The sequence below is a fragment of the Phyllobates terribilis genome, unplaced genomic scaffold (genome assembly GCF_046119375.1).
Source record: "Phyllobates terribilis strain yellow unplaced genomic scaffold, ASM4611937v1 Scaffold_251__1_contigs__length_2838608, whole genome shotgun sequence".
NCBI classification, from domain to species: domain Eukaryota; kingdom Metazoa; phylum Chordata; class Amphibia; order Anura; family Dendrobatidae; genus Phyllobates; species Phyllobates terribilis.
The window spans coordinates 89,556-107,928 of record NW_027363011.1 but is presented as its reverse complement, the minus strand read 5'-3'; the positions used below and the strand labels follow the sequence as shown (position 1 = coordinate 107,928).

At 42.8% G+C, this 18,373-nt stretch overlaps 1 protein-coding gene across 1 annotated transcript in view; it reads left to right on the top strand.

Moving 5' to 3' along the window:
- The window catches only part of LOC141218918 (uncharacterized), a 78,123-nt gene that overhangs the window by 23,826 nt on the left and 35,924 nt on the right, over positions 1-18,373 (top strand). The window contains exons 9-26 of the mRNA XM_073665973.1: positions 561-581; positions 1,122-1,202; positions 1,535-1,608; positions 1,747-1,801; positions 2,075-2,099; positions 2,266-2,310; positions 2,404-2,472; positions 2,572-2,685; positions 3,748-3,923; positions 4,023-4,146; positions 5,720-5,904; positions 5,947-6,067; positions 6,247-6,375; positions 6,493-6,954; positions 7,051-7,245; positions 14,309-14,354; positions 15,015-15,303; positions 15,969-16,196. Coding sequence (XP_073522074.1) covers positions 561-581; positions 1,122-1,202; positions 1,535-1,608; positions 1,747-1,801; positions 2,075-2,099; positions 2,266-2,310; positions 2,404-2,472; positions 2,572-2,685; positions 3,748-3,923; positions 4,023-4,146; positions 5,720-5,904; positions 5,947-6,067; positions 6,247-6,375; positions 6,493-6,954; positions 7,051-7,245; positions 14,309-14,354; positions 15,015-15,303; positions 15,969-16,196 — 2,439 coding nt within the window. The remainder of the gene's footprint in view (positions 1-560; positions 582-1,121; positions 1,203-1,534; positions 1,609-1,746; positions 1,802-2,074; positions 2,100-2,265; positions 2,311-2,403; positions 2,473-2,571; positions 2,686-3,747; positions 3,924-4,022; positions 4,147-5,719; positions 5,905-5,946; positions 6,068-6,246; positions 6,376-6,492; positions 6,955-7,050; positions 7,246-14,308; positions 14,355-15,014; positions 15,304-15,968; positions 16,197-18,373) is intronic.

Sequence of the window (18,373 nt, the reverse complement as noted above, 5' to 3'; positions counted from 1 at the left end):
GGGTTACGCTGGCGGCCTGGACCTCTGTACCTTTAACAGTACCTCCAGGTAGAGGGATTAGTCAGGGCCCCAGCTTAGGGTCAGCTTAGGCCCCCTACCTCCAGTACACAGAGACAGCGTGACAGGACTACTGCAACTCTCTTCTGATCGGGCTCCCTCTTACCAAAATTTCCCCTCTCCAATCCGTTCTGAATGCGGCAGCCAGGGTCATATTTCTGTCCAGCCGCTTCACCGATGCCTCCACCTTGTGCCAGTCATTACACTGGTTACCCATTCGCTACAGCATCCAATATAAACTCATTGCTCTCACCCACAAAGCTCTCCACAGTTCTGCACCACCTTATATCTCCTCTCTCTTCTCGGTCTATCGTCCTACACGTGCCCTCCGTTCCACAAACGACCTAAGGCTAACATCCTCCATAATCTGAACCTCGCACCTCCGTCTCCAAGACTTCTCTCGTGCTGCGGCAATTCTCTGGAATGCTCTACCCCAGACGATCCGATTGATGCCTAGCCCCCATATCTTCAAGCACGCTTTAAAAACCCATCTCTTTAAACAGGCCTACCACCTCAAATTTCCAGTAAATTAACTTCCCCTGTTCCCTCCTAAATACTATTCAGAATCTGCTCCCTACTGTTTCTGTCTCTACACCCTCCATGCACACGATAACTGCACTTGATACTTGATTATTGCACTTAAACATATGGGTTGATGACCTGATCATGCAGCTATATATGAAAATCCCGATTTACTATAATTGCCAGATCTGAAAGAACAAGCACTTTTCACCTATTGTGTCCCCCCTTTTCCTTGTAGATTGTAAGCTTGCGAGCAGGGACCTCACTCCTGATGTAACTGTTTTAACTGTCTCACCTTGTATTGAATTTATTGTCTGTACATGTCCCCGCTTAATTGTGAAGCGCTGCGGAATATGTTGGCGCTATATAAATAAAAATTATTATTATAATTATTATTATTATTATTAAAAAGCACCATGTACTTTGTGTTTAAAGTTATTGTGCGGTTTTTCTTACCCTGACAAAATATGTTTTGTATCAGGTAGAAAATGCCAAGATTTCTGTGGTGAACGTACTTGGTAAATGCTTTTTCTATCTCACAGTTTTCGCTAGCGCTCTTCATGAGATCATCAACAATAGTCAAATTTACCTTGTCAGGAGGGAATAAACCATCATCTACGAATGTATGCGGCAGACCCTCTACAAATCTGATGTGGGGAAAAGAGAGAGAGAGATTTCATCATATAGTTTTTGCCAGCACGAATAAAACCAAACAATACTATCGGGTTTGTGAGAAAAATGAGTTTCAATATTATGTAACAGCTGTTTTACAAAATGGCTCTTTCCAGAATTAGACGGGCCTGCTAGAATGCATTTGAATGGAAGTTGTAGCCGTGGATCCATCACAATCCCCAACTAATAGCCAAATGGCAGGGTGGTGAAATTGTCTAGTAGGCGCTGCTTTGTGTAAACGCACTCTTGTGTTTTGCGCAATGGTCTTGTTTCAACGTCCTAGTACTTTTTATTTCTCACAATGCCCGACTGTTCTACGACAATACGCTTCTGTGTTTCTGTGTCAGAATTACGCGGGTAGTCCAGAATTAAATCTTTCAGACTGCTAAAATTAATAGATTGAGTGTTACCGACATTTAGTGTTATGCCCTTAACTTTTAAGACTGTTTTACCAGTGTTGAGTTTGTTTGTATCCGTAAGTTTTGGGACCCGCAGATACAAACTCTGTGAAGTGAGTGTCATCGAGTATCTCACTGGTCAGTTCCCCCAGGTAATCGCCTAAAGTCGGCTGCCACTCACCTTCCCTCTGCACAAAAATAACTGAATCTGTGTCGTGATAAAGACACCTCTCCTGCAGCCGGTCCAGCAGAGAATAGAGCTCTAGCCGGGCATACGCGGTTGTAAGACACGCTATAAAAATGTTTGTGTTTTTGTTGACGGTGTGATGGCCTTTTGCATATTCCTAGTTAATGGTCGCAGTTTCATCATCAATGAAATGTAACATTGAAATGTCGTAGTAAGGTATAAACACATACTTAAAAAGCTCATCGGGGTCACTAACAATGCTGGTACATAATAAATTAGATCGCTGACCAAACTTTCCCCATAAAGAATTTAAGAAAAGTTTAGAGATCTGTCTCTTAGCCGGATTCACACCTATATTTTCAGGCTGTAATTGTACACCTTCTTTTTCAAGAAAGACGTCAATGTACTGCTTTTTCTTGACTTCATCAGTGCACCAGCTAGGATTACCTGAGGCCTCCTGCTTATCACAAAGATGTAATTTAATGTAGAGAGCATGCAGATCATCAGTTGTGTTAGGAAAATGCCATATTTCATAGATGTGGGCAATCCTGTACCCCTTTTCTACAGCCATCTCAAGTTCTATAGTGCACCATGTACCGGTCAGGGCACGTTCTTCATCACTGAGTGCAAACCTTGGTCTGTGAACTTACAGCGCATGTGTAGCAAAGGGGAAACATTAATTTTTTGTTGAGTTTTACAGGCAGCACAGGGAAAAACAAATTTCTTGGCGGTTAGATCTTGACTTTAGCAATACCAAAGTATTTTTTAATGAAGCCGAAATGGTCATAGATGATATCTGGGTGGCCTACAGGGTATGTTTTAGTTTTGCTTACAAAGGGATACAGACTGGTGAAATCGTAGTAATGCAATGTCTCTCCATCCTCCAAGCCATGATAGAGTTTAGTGGCGTTAGTTCGGCCGCCATAAAGAGCATCTCGTGGGTCTAAAGGTGTTGGGAATTCCATTTGGAGAAGAAATGTTTGAAGGTTAGAATCTTTTTCAACCATTTCATTCCAGTCATGCTCCCACATCACTCTTACTGTGTACCCGCAGCACTGTAAGTAAAGCTTTTTAGCTAAAAATGCAGAATATAACTGCCCATAGGAAGTATTTGTTACCTTATTTGTGTCATTTTCATTATAACACACGGGGCAGCCGTGGTAAAAACACCCCTGAAATTCAAATGCTACGTGTTGTTTGTTAACATAGGCGTACCCGTATAGGTGGCGTTTATCATGTCTCACCTCACCGGGGAAGCATTGGCATGGCTAAACCTCTATGGGAGAGAGGGGATCCCCTGGTATCTGATCTTCCGGCTTTCCTCACTGCCTTCCGAAAGATCTTCGATGAGTCCGGACGTAGGACGTCTACTGCCTCCTCACTGCTCCGTCTCCACCAAGGGAGTCTCACCATGGGCCACTATGCCTTACATTTCCGTACCCTCGCCTCTGAGCTCGCCTGGAACGACAAGGCCCTGGTGTCCACCTTCTGGGAGGGTCTTTCCGGACAAATCAAGGACGAGCTAGCCGACCGGGACCTTCCTACCACCCTGGATGACCTGGTGTCACTAGCTACCCAGATTGACATCCGTTTCCTGGAACGAGTTAAGGAGACTACCCGGGAGAAAAGATTTCCTCGTCTTGCTCCTATTTTCCAGAAACCGGCCTCCCAACCAGCAACTCCCTGGGCACACTCGCCCGAACCCATGCAGATTGACCAGACCAAGATGGTCAAGTCCCGCCAAGAGACACGCCGAGCCGAGGGGAGCTGTTTCTACTGTGGTAGTAAGGAGTACCTGATCCGCTCCTGTCCGGTGAAGCCGGGAAACTCCAGTGTCTAGGACCGCTTGGAGGGGTCATCCTAGACAAGAGTAACACCTCTCAGTCATTGACTCTGTTTGTATATTTCCAGTGGCAAGACACTTCTTTGAGACAGCCTTCCTGGATTCTGGATCCGCGGGGAACCTCATCTCACAGGCAGTAGTGGAGCAGTATCAGATTCCTACTATACGTGTGGCTGAACCATTGTCGGTCACCGCTGTGGATGGGAGACTTCTTCCAGTAAACATCCTACTCGTCACAGAGCCTGTAATCCTTCAGGTGGGAATGCTGCACTCTGAGAAGATCTCCTTTCACGTGCTGTCCAGTCTCTCTCACACTCTCCTGCTCGGTCTGCCCTGGCTTTAGAAACATGGGCCCGTCCTGAATTGGAGATCCGGTGAAGTGCTTCGTTGGGGTCAGAAATGCCATGAGTCCTGCCTGGTTTCAGTTCGTCCAGCTCTACCTCCGTCTACCCCGGCTAATGTACCTGGTCTACCGTCACCTTACTGGTCCTATGCAGACGTCTTCGACAAGAAGGAAGCAGAGACACTGCCACTTCATAGACCATATGACTGCCCTATCGACCTGGCACCCGGCGCCTCTCCACCCCGTGGGCGTGTCTACCCCTTGTCGCTGGCCAAAACTCGGGCCATGTTGGAGTACATCGAAGAAAATCTTGCTAGAGGATTCATCCAGAAATCTACCTTCCCGGCTGGAGCAGGATTTTTCTTCGTAAAGAAAAAGGATGGCTCTCTGCGTCCCTGTATTTATTATAGGGGACTCAACCAGATTCCCATCAAAAATAAGTACCCCCTGCCGCTCATCTCTGAACTGTTCGATCGCCTTAAAGGCGCGAAGATCTTCACCAAGCTCGATCTTCGCGGGGCGTACAACTTGGTTCGGATCCGCCAGGGAGACAAGTGGAAGACGGCATTGAATACCCGGGACGGCCACTACGAGTACCGTGTGATGCCCTTCGGTCTCTGTAACGCTCCAGCTGTCTTCCAAGAGCTAGTTAATGACATCTTTCGTGATCTCTTATAATCATGCGTGGTGGTATACGTGGACGACATCTTGGTCTTCTCTCCGGACCTATCCACACACCGGAGGGATGTTCGTCAGGTTCTGCTTAGGCTCAGGCAGAACCACTTATACGCAAAATTTGAGAAATGCCTCTTCGAGCAAACCTCTCTTCCATTCCTGGGCTATATTACCCCTAAGACTGGTCTACGGATGGACCCCGAGAAGGTCTCTGTCGTCTTAAAGTGGCCCCGAATGGAGTGGTTGAAGGCGATTCAGCGATTCCTGGGCTTCGCTAACTATTAACGCCTCTTCATCCCACATTTCTCTTCCCGGACTGCTCACATCTCAGTGCTCACCCATAAGGGAGCAAATCCTAAGGAATGGACGTCTGAAGCGGAGGAGGCCTTCCGCTCTTTAAAACAAGCCTTCTCTTCTGCCCTAGTGCTGCACCGTCCGGATTGCATTGCAACAAAGTTCTTTCTGGAGGTTGATGCTTCCTCTTCCGGAGCAGGAGCGGTGCTCACCCAGAAGTCTCCATCCGGGAGAATGGTAACCTGCGGCTTCTTCTCCAAGCTCTTCTCCTCATCCGAGCGCAACTACTGCATAGGAGACCGAGAACTGCTGGCCATCAAATTAGCACTGGAGGAGTGGCGTCCCCTGCTAGAGGGGGCTCTGCACCCGGTGGTCATCTACACTGACCACAAAAACCTGGCATATCTACAAAATGCACAGACTCAATCCGCGTCAGGCTCCATGGTCTTTGTTCTTCACCCGTTTCAACTTCACTCTACATTACCGCCCTGCTGACAAGAAAATTAAAGCCGATGCTTTGTCCTGATCCTTCCTGTCCTCCAACCAAGAGGAGGAGCATATGCATATCATCGATCCCTCCAAAGTGATGAATGTGGCTCCATTGGACCTGTCTCGTCTCCCACCCAAATTATTTTTGGGAACTTTTTCAAATGGTCCAACAAATGTTATACACAGAGGTCAATCCAGGAATGTGAGATGGTTGGATAAGAATTTTGTTTTTTCTCTAGATAATCCATCCCCTAAGGATTCTGGACTTTATCAATGTTGCGTTTTAACTAAAAATAATTACAAACAATGCAAAGATGTAAATGTTTGGTCAGCAGTAGATAATGTATGTACACAGACAAGGTTTCAAACATCTACTCCTTTCCAATTCAATCAATTCCAATCTAAACCTCTATTGAGAGATGGAGTATTTATGACTATGATATGGACTTTCAATATGACTAATTAGAAAATATCTTCCAGATATCCTCAATGTCAATCACATCTCATTAACATGGAGATGGGAATAGAACAATGGTTTGGAAAAAGAACTTCAACACAGGTTAGAAGTAAGAGGGGGATATTAGAAGGTATTTTGGGGGATTAGGAACAGTGGGAAGTTTAATTAATACTATGGACATTCATACACTTAAATCAGATTTGGAAAATATTGGGTATATTGGAGGTAAAGGGGTAAAAATTCAGAAAAGTTTGAATCAACTCCTTGAAAAGCTGGTTTTGAACACGGCTGCTGTGCTGGGATCTTCAGTGTCACATCTACAAGATGCTACTTTAGCTCTAATAGAAAGTGAACAGGAATCCCAAGTGGCCACAGCATGTCTAGAAGTTCAGATTGAATATTCCACCAATCTGAAAATGATTGCACAGGCATTGCAAAGTGGAATTACACCTTTAGGAATAATGAGAAATTTGCCTGCAGAATATAATTTTGCGTTAAATCATACAGATTTGTAGGTAAGTAAGTGGTTAGGATGTGAACAGAATATTTGTATAGGAACATCACTAATCCCAATATCGGGAAAAGAAGAAACCATGGTTCCTATAACTGTTCTGGGCATTCCTGTTATTAATACACAATTGCTGTATTATCTATTACAGTACACGGATTTAGCATTTGATGGTACAAACACTGAACAATTAGACATTTCTTCATGCTTACATTTTGTTTCTAAGGTAATGTGTCTACCTGGACAGGATAAAGTCATTTATAACTCGTGTTTCCATAATCATACCTCATATCATGCCAGAGTTGACAATGTGCACACGATACATGACTTGTTGACCCCAATAAGCTCGAACAAAATTTGTTTTCAAGTTATGTCCGAAAAAGAAGTTGTTTCTGCATTCTTCTCATCTTGTATGGAGGGAAATGTGAAAACTATCTCCAAGAAGGAAGGAAGTATTAATATTACGTCAATAGGGACAAGAAATCAGAAAATCCTTCCGATACAGTTCAGTTTGTCACAAATATGTAATTCCCCTTGGAATATGTGGACAAATGAGACAAAGAAAGACAAAGGTTTGTTAAATTTATTAACAAAACAACTAAAAGAAGCTGAAATTGTATTCAGACATGAACAAGGTAACTTAAATTATGTTGAACATGAATGGACAAGTATGTCAGCCTCATCTTGGTGGAAAAATCTAGGAAGATCAGTAACTAGTTGGTCACAGTCTTCAGCGAAAATGGCTGCAGGAAATGTATTAACAAATCCAATCATAATCATATTTATTTTGGTCTCGCTGTGTATTATTATTCAGATTTTTATTATGTGTAAAATTAAGAAAATATGCAAAAAGATATAGAAATGAAAAACGAGGATGATATTTTAAGAGAAATGTTAAAAAGAAAAAGTATAACTCTTTGAGTGAATTTTTATTGTTAATTTAGAAGATTTTGGAAACTCAGATGACATTCAATACAGGTTTTGATACCAGGTTTTCAGAATAAAGAATTAATGTGATATGAATGGTGAGAGAATGAGTTTAGGATTGATTATGATATTTTTTAAATCATAATCGGGGGGACTGTAAAATATAAATTTCTTATGATAGAAAGATACATGCATAAGCTTTAACAAGCTTGGGCTGTAACCATGCTTAGATTCAAATATAGAGAAAGAATGTGCAGTTATTCTGGGACCTTGGTAGAAACCTGTTCAGTTTGTCAAACCTATAGGACTCTTGTCTATATGGGTTATTTGGAGATAACTAGTGATCCTTAAAGGTCATTAGCCATATGTTTAAAATATACCAACAAGAGGTGATGTTCACGTAGCCAAAATGCATATGTCACGAGTTACTAGTTTCGTTCTAATATGGTAGAAGCTACTAATATATCAGCAAGTCGCCATATTGGGTTATGAAACTAAAAATATTCTCCAATGTATGTCTATGAGGCGAGATGGTATATAAGGAGAGCCAGAATTGAATGGGGGAGATCACTCCTTCCTCGAGTATCTCCAACACGGATCATGTTTCTATACTGGATACGTAAGAACCTATAATTGTTTCCTTTCTCTCTTCTAACCTGATTCTTCTTTTTGTGTGCTATGAAATATTTTCTTCATTTTTGTAACCACTTTTGAATGAACATTAAATAAGCTTTTGTTTTATCCACACAATTCAAGATTGTTTTCCTCTCTATTCTCACCGTACCCTTACCTAAAGTAAGGAAGTGTTAGTTTTTCTAACACCAACCAACAACCTTTTCACACTGCTCTGCCTTCAAGAGTGGTATTACACGGCCCCCTAGAAATTGGGACAGGAAGGTAGTTCGACATGATGTGGGTGCCTGTTTTGCTCCCTCAGAAGGCACAGTTTCATGTTGCCCACGGCATTGGCGTGCATGTCCACTTCCCCCTCCCTTGCCACTCGCCTTGCCCATTTTAAATGGCGTTTAATATTTGTCATGTTGCCAAAAATGTCTGTATTATTACAGCAGTAATATAGGATCACGTCTGATGACTATGGTTTTACGCAGTGACCTGGGAGTCAGAGATGCTTCCAGAGGTCTTCCCCATGCTGTACCCATGTCTTTTCAGCACTGTATGCATGTGTCTGATGATGTGTCACACACCACATGGCCAGATAAGGTTGTAAAATGTTAAAATGACATTTCCCAGTGAATGCATTTGTCTTGGTTGAAAGCAATGCAAAAGTGCAAAAACGCATCAAAAACGCTACATGTGAACATAGCCCAAGGTGTGGAGGAGTATTTTTGTTTTTGCTTATTTATTTTGCCTTATATACAAGTCTTTACCCTGGAAAGGATGTTCCTTAACATATTTCCCAGGAAAATCCATTTTGGTTTCGTTTTTGTATATTTTATTGTGAGTCCGTAAAAGTGGTGTAATACCTTTGACAACGATGTTGACAGCAGTGACCTGGGAGTCAGAAATTCTTCCAGGGGTCTTCCCCATGCTGTTCCCATGTCATTTGAGCACCGTTCCCATCGATTTGGGCAATTTTTAGGCCCCCTGCAGACCGCCGGAGGGAGCCGCCTGAAAAATGCTCTAGTTTCCCATAGACTTACATTGGGCTCATTGCATCCGAGCATTTTAGTGCTTGCTCATCACTATTGTTTCACTTTAAATCCAGATTAGTGGCCTGCAGAGCTGAAATCACAAAGATTCACTGTCCAAATATTTCTGGATCTAACTGTATTCATATATTTACACTATACGGACAAATATTGCATCTCTTGCCCCCACCCACCAAAACAAATCCCAAAATGTCCTCCTGCCTCTTTTCCTAACTCCCAATCCCAAACTAGACAAGGACATTTGGAGTTGCCAATCCTCCCTCTTTTGTAGACTTCTGGAGATAAAGCTTCTTCAGCTTCGGCTCTTTACTTCTCCTACAGACAACATGGTGGGAAAACGAACCACTTTCTATAATCAGTTATTTTTTTATTACATTTGTTTAAAGGGAAATTACAATAAAATGTCCCCAATCCCTTTTTCCCTTCTCCCAATCCATAATGCTGGGGTAAGATTATCTCTACAGAGACCATTGTACAGGAATATTAGGGCACCAGCGACATCACATCTATTATACAGAGAATAGCGCTATCTCCATAGCTCTGTACACAAGGACATAGAGATCAGACAAGGTCCTCATATTCAGGCAGCTTCTATTTTACTCCAACCCTCTTTATAAGAACAAGATCAGAGTCTCATTATACCGAGCAGAGAAGCTCCAGGGACAAAGACCCCGTCTGCTCCTAACACGCTGGGGGCCGGAGTATTCAGCCACGGGACCCGGATTCTCTCATTTGTGGCCCCAGCGTTTCTTGTAGAATAAATCTCTTTCTCATCCAGTCCTGTAGTAATGACTTTGTTATCAGGTTTTGTAGGAGGGTTCGTCTGACTCCATCTTATGTTATCAATATCTGTGCGAGAAACAAGAGACGTCCGAGCGCAGTTTTACCGATTGTCCAGTGTCAGTTCTTCTACAGTCTGATAAAGAGCCGCGGTGTGTCAGCCCGAACCTGGGGGGTATACAGCTGTATACAGCATACAAACAGGGCTCCATATATACACTGCTCTGCTCCGTACACCTCGTACACACGCGGCTCCGCTCCGTACACCTCGTACACACGTGGCTCCGCTCCGTACACCTCGTACACACACGGCTCTGCTCCGTACACCTCGTACATGCGCGGCTCTGCTCCGTACATCTCGTACACGCGCGGCTCCGCTCCGTACACCTCGTACACACACGGCTCCGCTCCGTACACCTCGTACACACGCGGCTCTGCTCCGTACACCTCGTACACGCGCGGCTCCGCTCCGTACGCCTCGTACACGCGCGGCTCCGCTCCATACACCTCGTACACGCGCGGCTCTGCTCCGTACACCTCGTACACGCGCGGCTCTGCTCCGTACACCTCGTACACGCGCGGCTCTGCTCCGTACACCTCGTACACACGCGGCTCCGCTCCGTACACCTCGTACACACGCGGCTCCGCTCCGTACACCTCGTACACACGCGGCTCTGCTCCGTACACCTCGTACACACGCGGCTCTGCTCCGTACACCTCGTACACGCGCGGCTCTGCTCCGCACACCTCGTACACGCGCGGCTCCGCTCCGTACGCCTCGTACACGCGCGGCTCCGCTCCGTACGCCTCGTACACACGCGGCTCTGCTCCGCACACCTCGTACACGCGCGGCTCCGCTCCGTACACCTCGTACACGCGTGGCTCTGCTCCATACACCTCGTACACGCGTGGCTCTGCTCCGTACATCTCGTACACACGCGGCTCTGCTCCGCACACCTCGTACACGCGCGGCTCCGCTCCGTACACCTCGTACACGCGCGGCTCCGCTCCGTACGCCTCGTACACACGCGGCTCCGCTCCGTACGCCTCGTACACGCGCGGCTCTACTCCGTACACCTCGTACACACGCGGCTCCGCTCCGTACACCTCGTACACGCGCGGCTCCGCTCCGTACACCTCGTACACACACGGCTCTGCTCTGTACACCTCGTACACACGCGGCTCTGCTCCGTACACCTCGTACACGCGCGGCTCCGCTCCGTACACCTCGTACACACGTGGCTCCGCTCCGTACACCTCGTACACACGCGGCTCCTCTCCGTACGCCTCGTACACACGCGGCTCTGCTACATCCACACTGTAAACCCCTCCTGACCCCACACATAAACTTCAGCTCATCCAGCACCATGACAACCAGCACAGCAGAGTCCTGCATCCACTGAGGCCCCTGATCATGTGACCCCTGACTCCTCCCCTCCTGTGACCTCATCACAGCTCCTGTGCGCACAGAGCAGCCATATATGTGGTGGCGGCTCTGCAGGTGGAGGTATGTGGAGACCCCATTACTGGGCGCAGGGGGCATTAACCCCTTCAGCACGGAGACTCTTTTGGGGTCTTGTGTTGCCCCTTTATAAGAATCATAAGGTTTTTGTTCTGTTTCCTGTAATAGATACATACGACCCAACTATGGAGACAGGAAGGGAGGAAACGTATAGTACATGGCCCCTTTACTGGCCCCACAGTGTAATGCCCCCATTATGCCGGATGTATGATGCCCCCACACAGTGTAATGCCCCCATTATGCCCCTTATACAGTATGTATGATGCCCCCATTATGCCCCTTATGCAGTATGTATGATCTCCCCACACAGTGTAATGCCCCCATTATGTCCCTTATGCAGGATGTATGATGCCCCCACACAGTGTAATGCCCCCATTATGCCCCTTATGCAGAATGTATGATGCCCCCACAGTGTAATGCCCCCATTATGCCCCTTATGCAGGATGTATGATGCTCCCACACAGTGTGATGCCCCCATTATGCCCCTTATGCAGGATGTATGATGCTCCCACACAGTGTAATGCCCCCATTATGCCCCTTATGCAGGATGTATGATGCCCCCACACAGTGTAATGCCCCCATTTTGCCCCTTATGCAAGATGTATGATGACCCCACACAGTGTAATGCCCCCATTATGCACCTTATGCAGGATGTATGATGCCCCCACACAGTGTAATGCCCCCATTATGCCCCTTATGCAGTATGTATCATTCCCCACACAGTATAATGCCCCCATTATGCCACTTATGCAGTACCTCTTGAAGCTCCTCAAGATAATGCCAAGAGTGTGTAAAGCAGTCATCAAAGCAAAAGGTGGCTACTTTGAAGAACCTAGAATATAAGACATATTTTCAGTTGTTTCACACTTTTTTGTTAAGTATATAATTCCACATGTGTTAATTCATAGTTTTGATGCCTTCAGTGTGAATGTACAATTTTCATAGTCATGAAAATACAGAAAAATCTTTAAATGAGAAGGTGTGTCCAAACTTTTGGTCTGTAAAATATATATATATATATATAATGATAATTTTTTGCCCTTTTGAGGTTGGGGGCCCAAGTACAGCTATTCCTGTGGGACCTGTGATTTCTATCTACGTTGCTGTGTATAGGATAATAGCGTATAATAAAGTTGTTATGGATGTGATTTAACTAAAATTGTGCAGTCAGCTCATTAACAACATTATGACAGCTGACACCCTGCAGTATCGGCCCCAGACGTTTTTGCGACCGATGAACCCCTTAAATACCGCTGTTAATCGCGACAGCACTATTTAAGTTGTTACAAGGGGGTCACAAGACCCCCTTTGTAACCACCGGACCCCCGCAATGAGAATTGCTGGTCCCGATGCTTACTATGGTACCCTGACTTCACGTGATGACCCCAGGGTACAGTGGTCTGTGAGATCTAGCTATAAGCTGACTATTCTCATACACTGCAGTTTATGAGAGCAGTGATAAAAAAAATAAAATTATACATGTCCCACAGTGAAATTAAGTATGTAAAAGACACAAAAAACCGCACACATCACGAAAAGCCGTTTCGCCATTTAAAACGCAGCGATTGTGATGCAACAAAAATAAACAACAACAAAAAAAAAAGTACACACAGTTGGTATCACTGGATCCGGAATGACCCGCTCTATAAAACTGGCATGTTATTTATTCTGTTTCGCGGACACCGTAAAAAAAAATAAAAATAAATGCACACCAAAACATCGCTTATTCATCATACTGATTAGTGATCAAAAAGTTGTGTTAAAAAAAAAATGGTAAAAATGAAACCACCAAACCGCAAAAAACAAGCCCTAATATAGCTAATAGCCCTAATATAGCTCATTCGGCAAAAAAAAATAAAAAAGTTTCAACTCTCAGAAAATGGCAATGCTAAAACAAATTCATTTTTGTAAAATATTATTTTTAGTCTGTAAAAATAGCAAAGCACAAAAATTATAAATCTGGTATTGCTGTAATCGCACCGACCCGATGAACAAATCGGTCTGATCACTTTTACTGCGCAGCGAATGGCGCAAAAAATATAGAAAAAATTACTGTATTGCTGGTTTTTGTTCATTTTATGTCTGAAAAATCTGCATAAAAAGCGATCAAAAAAATATATGCAAAATGGTACCAAAAAAATCTGCCACTCGACCTGCAAACAATAATCGATCTTACAGCTCTGTTTGCCAAAAAATAAAAAAGTTACGTGTGTTTTAGTCTAATGTGTTTGGAGGCGTTAAAAGGTAACTTATTGGACGCTGCCTCTGGCCCGGCCTAATAGACTTTTGTACATTGCAGGCCCAGACACCATTATTAGGCATTTAAGTATCGGAATAACTAGGCAGCCCCATACTATCGAGTACTTGGGGAGGAGGGGCATTGACCGAACTCTGTCAAACCTTCTTAGATGCCATGTTTGCATTTGACAGCAGTAAGTGGTTAAACTGCCAGGGTGGGTGTAGTAGCCGTACCTGTGCCATCCCTGCAGGGTACATCTGTTCTGGTGCTCAAAAGACTTAATTTCTTTTAAAACAAATGTTTAACTTGTTAAAAAGCAACAAAATGTGTCTTGTGCTTTTTGCAGGTTTTTTTTTCTTATTACAAGAATTGTTGGTGCCAATTTTCTTTTGAAACATTTTAATATCTGAGAAAGAAAAAGGTCAGTAAAGTCCGCTCAGTCTCAGCCTCGCTCAGATCCAGCCAGAGCAGCCTGGTTCATGAATAATAAAATAGGAGGAATGACCCATCGTATCAGGCTTTGAACTTGAATAAAACATAGCTTTTATTGAGCCATTAAAAAAATGCTGCTACCACCATAATAAGTCTTAGTGCACACAAGGATCACAGCTGTCTCGACCTACATTTCGACGTGCAGTCTTAATCATGGTCTGTCTGAACTGTGGACTAGTGAGCATATAAAGGTAGGTTGTAATTAAAGATAATAGTTATCATGTGCTCACTAGTCTCTGAGGTCAGTATGATTACCATAGACAAAAGGGAAATAAAAAGGTTAGTGACACATATATTATTATCCTCTAAAATGAATATCATTGACATGTAGAAAAAATAAAAATATTTGTGATACAAATATAGAATAAATATAGAAACTAGCGATATACCATGTCCAAGGTGTAAAGAAAACTGTCATTAATATTGTAGTATTAGATCCTGCCTGAGATTTAAAAATCTCAAGAATTAATAATCTGCTGGGATTTTACAACTCTGGAAATGTATGTGAAAAAGGAGATGATACCAAGGGGATTAAGGCTAAAATAAGTGGCCACAGCCCTGTATGATGAGACATTTCACACAGAGTGGAACTGCATCCTTAGCGATTGTTCATTGAAGTTGATGGGTTAATCCTGAAATATGAGGAGCTGGAACTTTTTATTTCTGTTTTAGTTTTTGTATCCAATTCTCATTGGACAAATTTGTGCACAACAAGGATTTCACTAGCCATAATGACAAACTGAAAGCTAATTTAGCGAAGATAGAAGATTTTATTATGAACATTTAAAAAAACGAAATTCAAACATGATAGTGAGGATTACTCACAGAACAAAGTGTATGATTGGAATAAAGGTCCATTTTCTATTCTAAAAAAACGTCCCTACTAACGTACAACAAAACCTGCCAAAGTAAGTTTGAAGGGTATGGCTGTTTCTACAGATTTTTCTTCTACCTTTCCTACATCAAATCAGATGAACATTCAGATTCCTCAGTAAGCTCGGCAAGTGAAAATCAGCAATTTATGACCAGCAGAAGTATCCAGCAAAATACATCTACTAGCATGCCAAAAAACGGAGGAAAGGGGGGCCGCAAACACAAGCGGAAACACATATACCACCCGGAACAGAAACCACCGCTATTAGAGCTACCGATTTGGAATTTGTCCAATTTTGTGTTATCAGAGGAACAATTATCACTTTTAAGTTTTCCCCCTACCAATGAGTTTGCTGTATTAGAACAATTTTGAATGTTAATAGACTGGCGCGGACCCTTACTGTGAAATGTCATTTTGATAGCTCTGATATTGATGTTGAAAATATTACTGATGTTGCAACAGTTAATTCTGATATTACTCCTAACAAATCTTTTTCAGAACAAAAGGTGTTATTACAATTGAAATCATTGGAGAGGGAATCTATGAAGTCTGATTCCTCTCTGAATAGTCTGTTTCATAGGGGAAATCCATCCTTTAATCCACTTCAATCACGTCCCATGGTTTTAGACCAGTTCAGGATCTTATTGAAAAGGATTTGGTTTCTCTAAACAAATGAAATCACTCATAATGGAAATAAAAATAACAATCTAACTAGAAAAGAAAAAATTGCCCTGAGGGAAATCAAAACTAATATGGATTTGACAGCAGACAAGCAGACAAGTGGGGCACAATAGTGGTATTACATTCGATTTAGCTCAAGCTCAATTTGATTAATTTAAGAAACAAGAAATACTGATGTGTATTTGGAACTAATCAGAGACCCCACCAATGATTTCAATATGGAATTATATATATTGCTACAAGAAGGTTTGAGTACAGGAGCCTTGGATAAAAAAAAACTTGCGGAACAGCTCTATGTGGAACAACCTTTCATACCTATATATCATTAATTTCCTAAGGACCACAAAAACATATTTCCACCACCACTCAGACCAATAGTAGCGGGCTTAGGTTCTATGGGAGAGAGACTGGGTGTGTGGATAGATTTCTATCTTCAACCACTAGTGCAAGAAATTCCCAGCTACATTAGGGACTCTAAATTTGTGGCTACTGTATTTGAAGATTTTTCTATAGCAAGAGAATTATCACTGGCTATTATGCGATGTTATACACACGTGGTCAAAATTGTTGGTACCCCTCGTTTAATGAAAGAAAAACTCACAATGTCACAGAAATAACTTGAATTTGACAAAAGTAATGATAAATTAAAAACCCATGAAAATGAACAAATGAAAATCAGACATTACTTTTCAACCCTGCTTCCACAGATTTTTGAAAAAAAATAAACTCATGAAATAGGCCTGAACAGAAAATATGGTACCCCTGAAAATAATGTGACAAAAGGGACATGTTAAATCAAGTTGTGTCCACTAATTAGCATCACAGGTGTCTACAATCTTGTAATCAGTCAGTGGGCCTGTATATAGGGCTACAGATACTCACTGTGCTGTTTGGTGACATGGTGTGTACCACACTCAACATGGACTAGAGGAAGCAAAGGAAAAAGTAGTCTCAGGAGATTAGAAAGAGAAAATTATAGACAAGCATGTTAAAGGTAAAGGTTATAAGACCATCTCCAAGCAGCTTGATGTTTCTGTGACTACAGTTGCACATATTATTCAGAAATTTAAGATCCATGGGACTGTAGCCAACCTCCCTGGACGTGGCCGCAGGAGGAAAATTGATGACAAATCAAAGAGACGGATAATACGAATGGTAACAAAAGAGCCCAGGATAACTTCTAAAGAGATTAAAGGTGAACTTCAATCTCAAGGAACATCAGTGTCAGATCGCACCATCCGTCGTTGTTTGATCCAAAGTGGACTTCATGGGAGACAACCAAGGAGAACACCATTGTTGGAAAAAAAATCATAAAAAATCCAGACTGGAATTTGCCAAACTACATGTTGACAAGCCACAACGCTTCTAGGAGAATGTCCTATGGACAGATGAGACAAAAATGGAAGTTTTTGGCAAGGCACATCAGCTCTATGTTGACAGACGGAAAAATGAAGCATATCAAGAAAAGAACACTGTCCCTACTGTGAAACATGGTTGAGGCTCTGTTATGTTCTAGGGCTCCTTTGCTGTATCTGGCACAGGGTGTCTTGAATCTGTGCAGGGTACAATGAAATTTCAAGACTATCAAGGGATTTTAGAGAGAAATGTGCTGCCCAGTGTCAAAAAGCTTGGTCTCAGTCGCAGGTCATGGGTCTTGCAACAAGATAATGACCCAAAACACACAGCTAAAAACACCCAAGAATGGCTAAGAGGAAACATTGGACTATTCTGAAGTGGCCTTCTATGAGCCCTGACCTAAATCCTGTTGAGCATCTTTGTAAAGAGCTGAAAAATGCCGTCTGGGAAAGGCAACCTTCAAACGCGAGACAACTGGAGCAGTTTGCTCATGAGAAGTCGGCCAGAATACCTGTCGAGAGGTGCAGGAGTCTCATTTACAGTTACAGAAATTGTTTGATTGCAGTGATTGCCTCAAAAGGTTGTTCAACAAAATATTAAGTTAAGAGTACCATCATTTCTGTCCAGGCCTATTTTATGAGTTTTCATTTTTTTAAAAATTCTGTGGAAGCTGAAAAGCAATGTCTGACTTTCATTTGTTCATTTTCAAAGGTTTTTAATTTATTACTTTTGTCAGATTCAAGTTATTTCTGTGACCATTGTGGGGTTTTCTTTCATTAAACGAGGGGTACCAACAATTTTGATCACATGTGTAGGTCTATATCCATCCATACCACAGAGTGTAGCATTAACTAGCCTGAACTATCACTTGGATACCTATAGCACATATACAGTAGAAATAAAATAATTCATTATCATGTCAAATTTCTTCTAGATCATAATTATTTCTGCTTTGACAATCATTTTTTTTTTTTTTTACGAAGAAGAGGAGTAAGTATGGTTAGCAAATTTTCACTGTCATTGGATTAATGTCCAAATGGGAGGAGCAAGACATTTACAATGAGAGCAATATTTACAGCCCAAAAATCACATGGTACGGTCGATTTATCGACGACCTCCTCCTGATGTGGGGAGGCACACAGGAGGAGGCGTTGAAATTTGCAGAAAATCTCAACAACAATGATTTCAATTTGAGATTCACACATTGTTTTGATTCTAGAGAAATGCATTTTTTGGATCTTAAATTGAACGGTGACAAATATCTCAATACAGTAAAAATAGCACCCTATAGAAAAGAGACTGCCAGTAACAGTATTCTGCAGGCCAATTCTTACCACCCGCTGCATATCACGCGCAATATTCCATATGGGGAATTAATTAGGGCGAA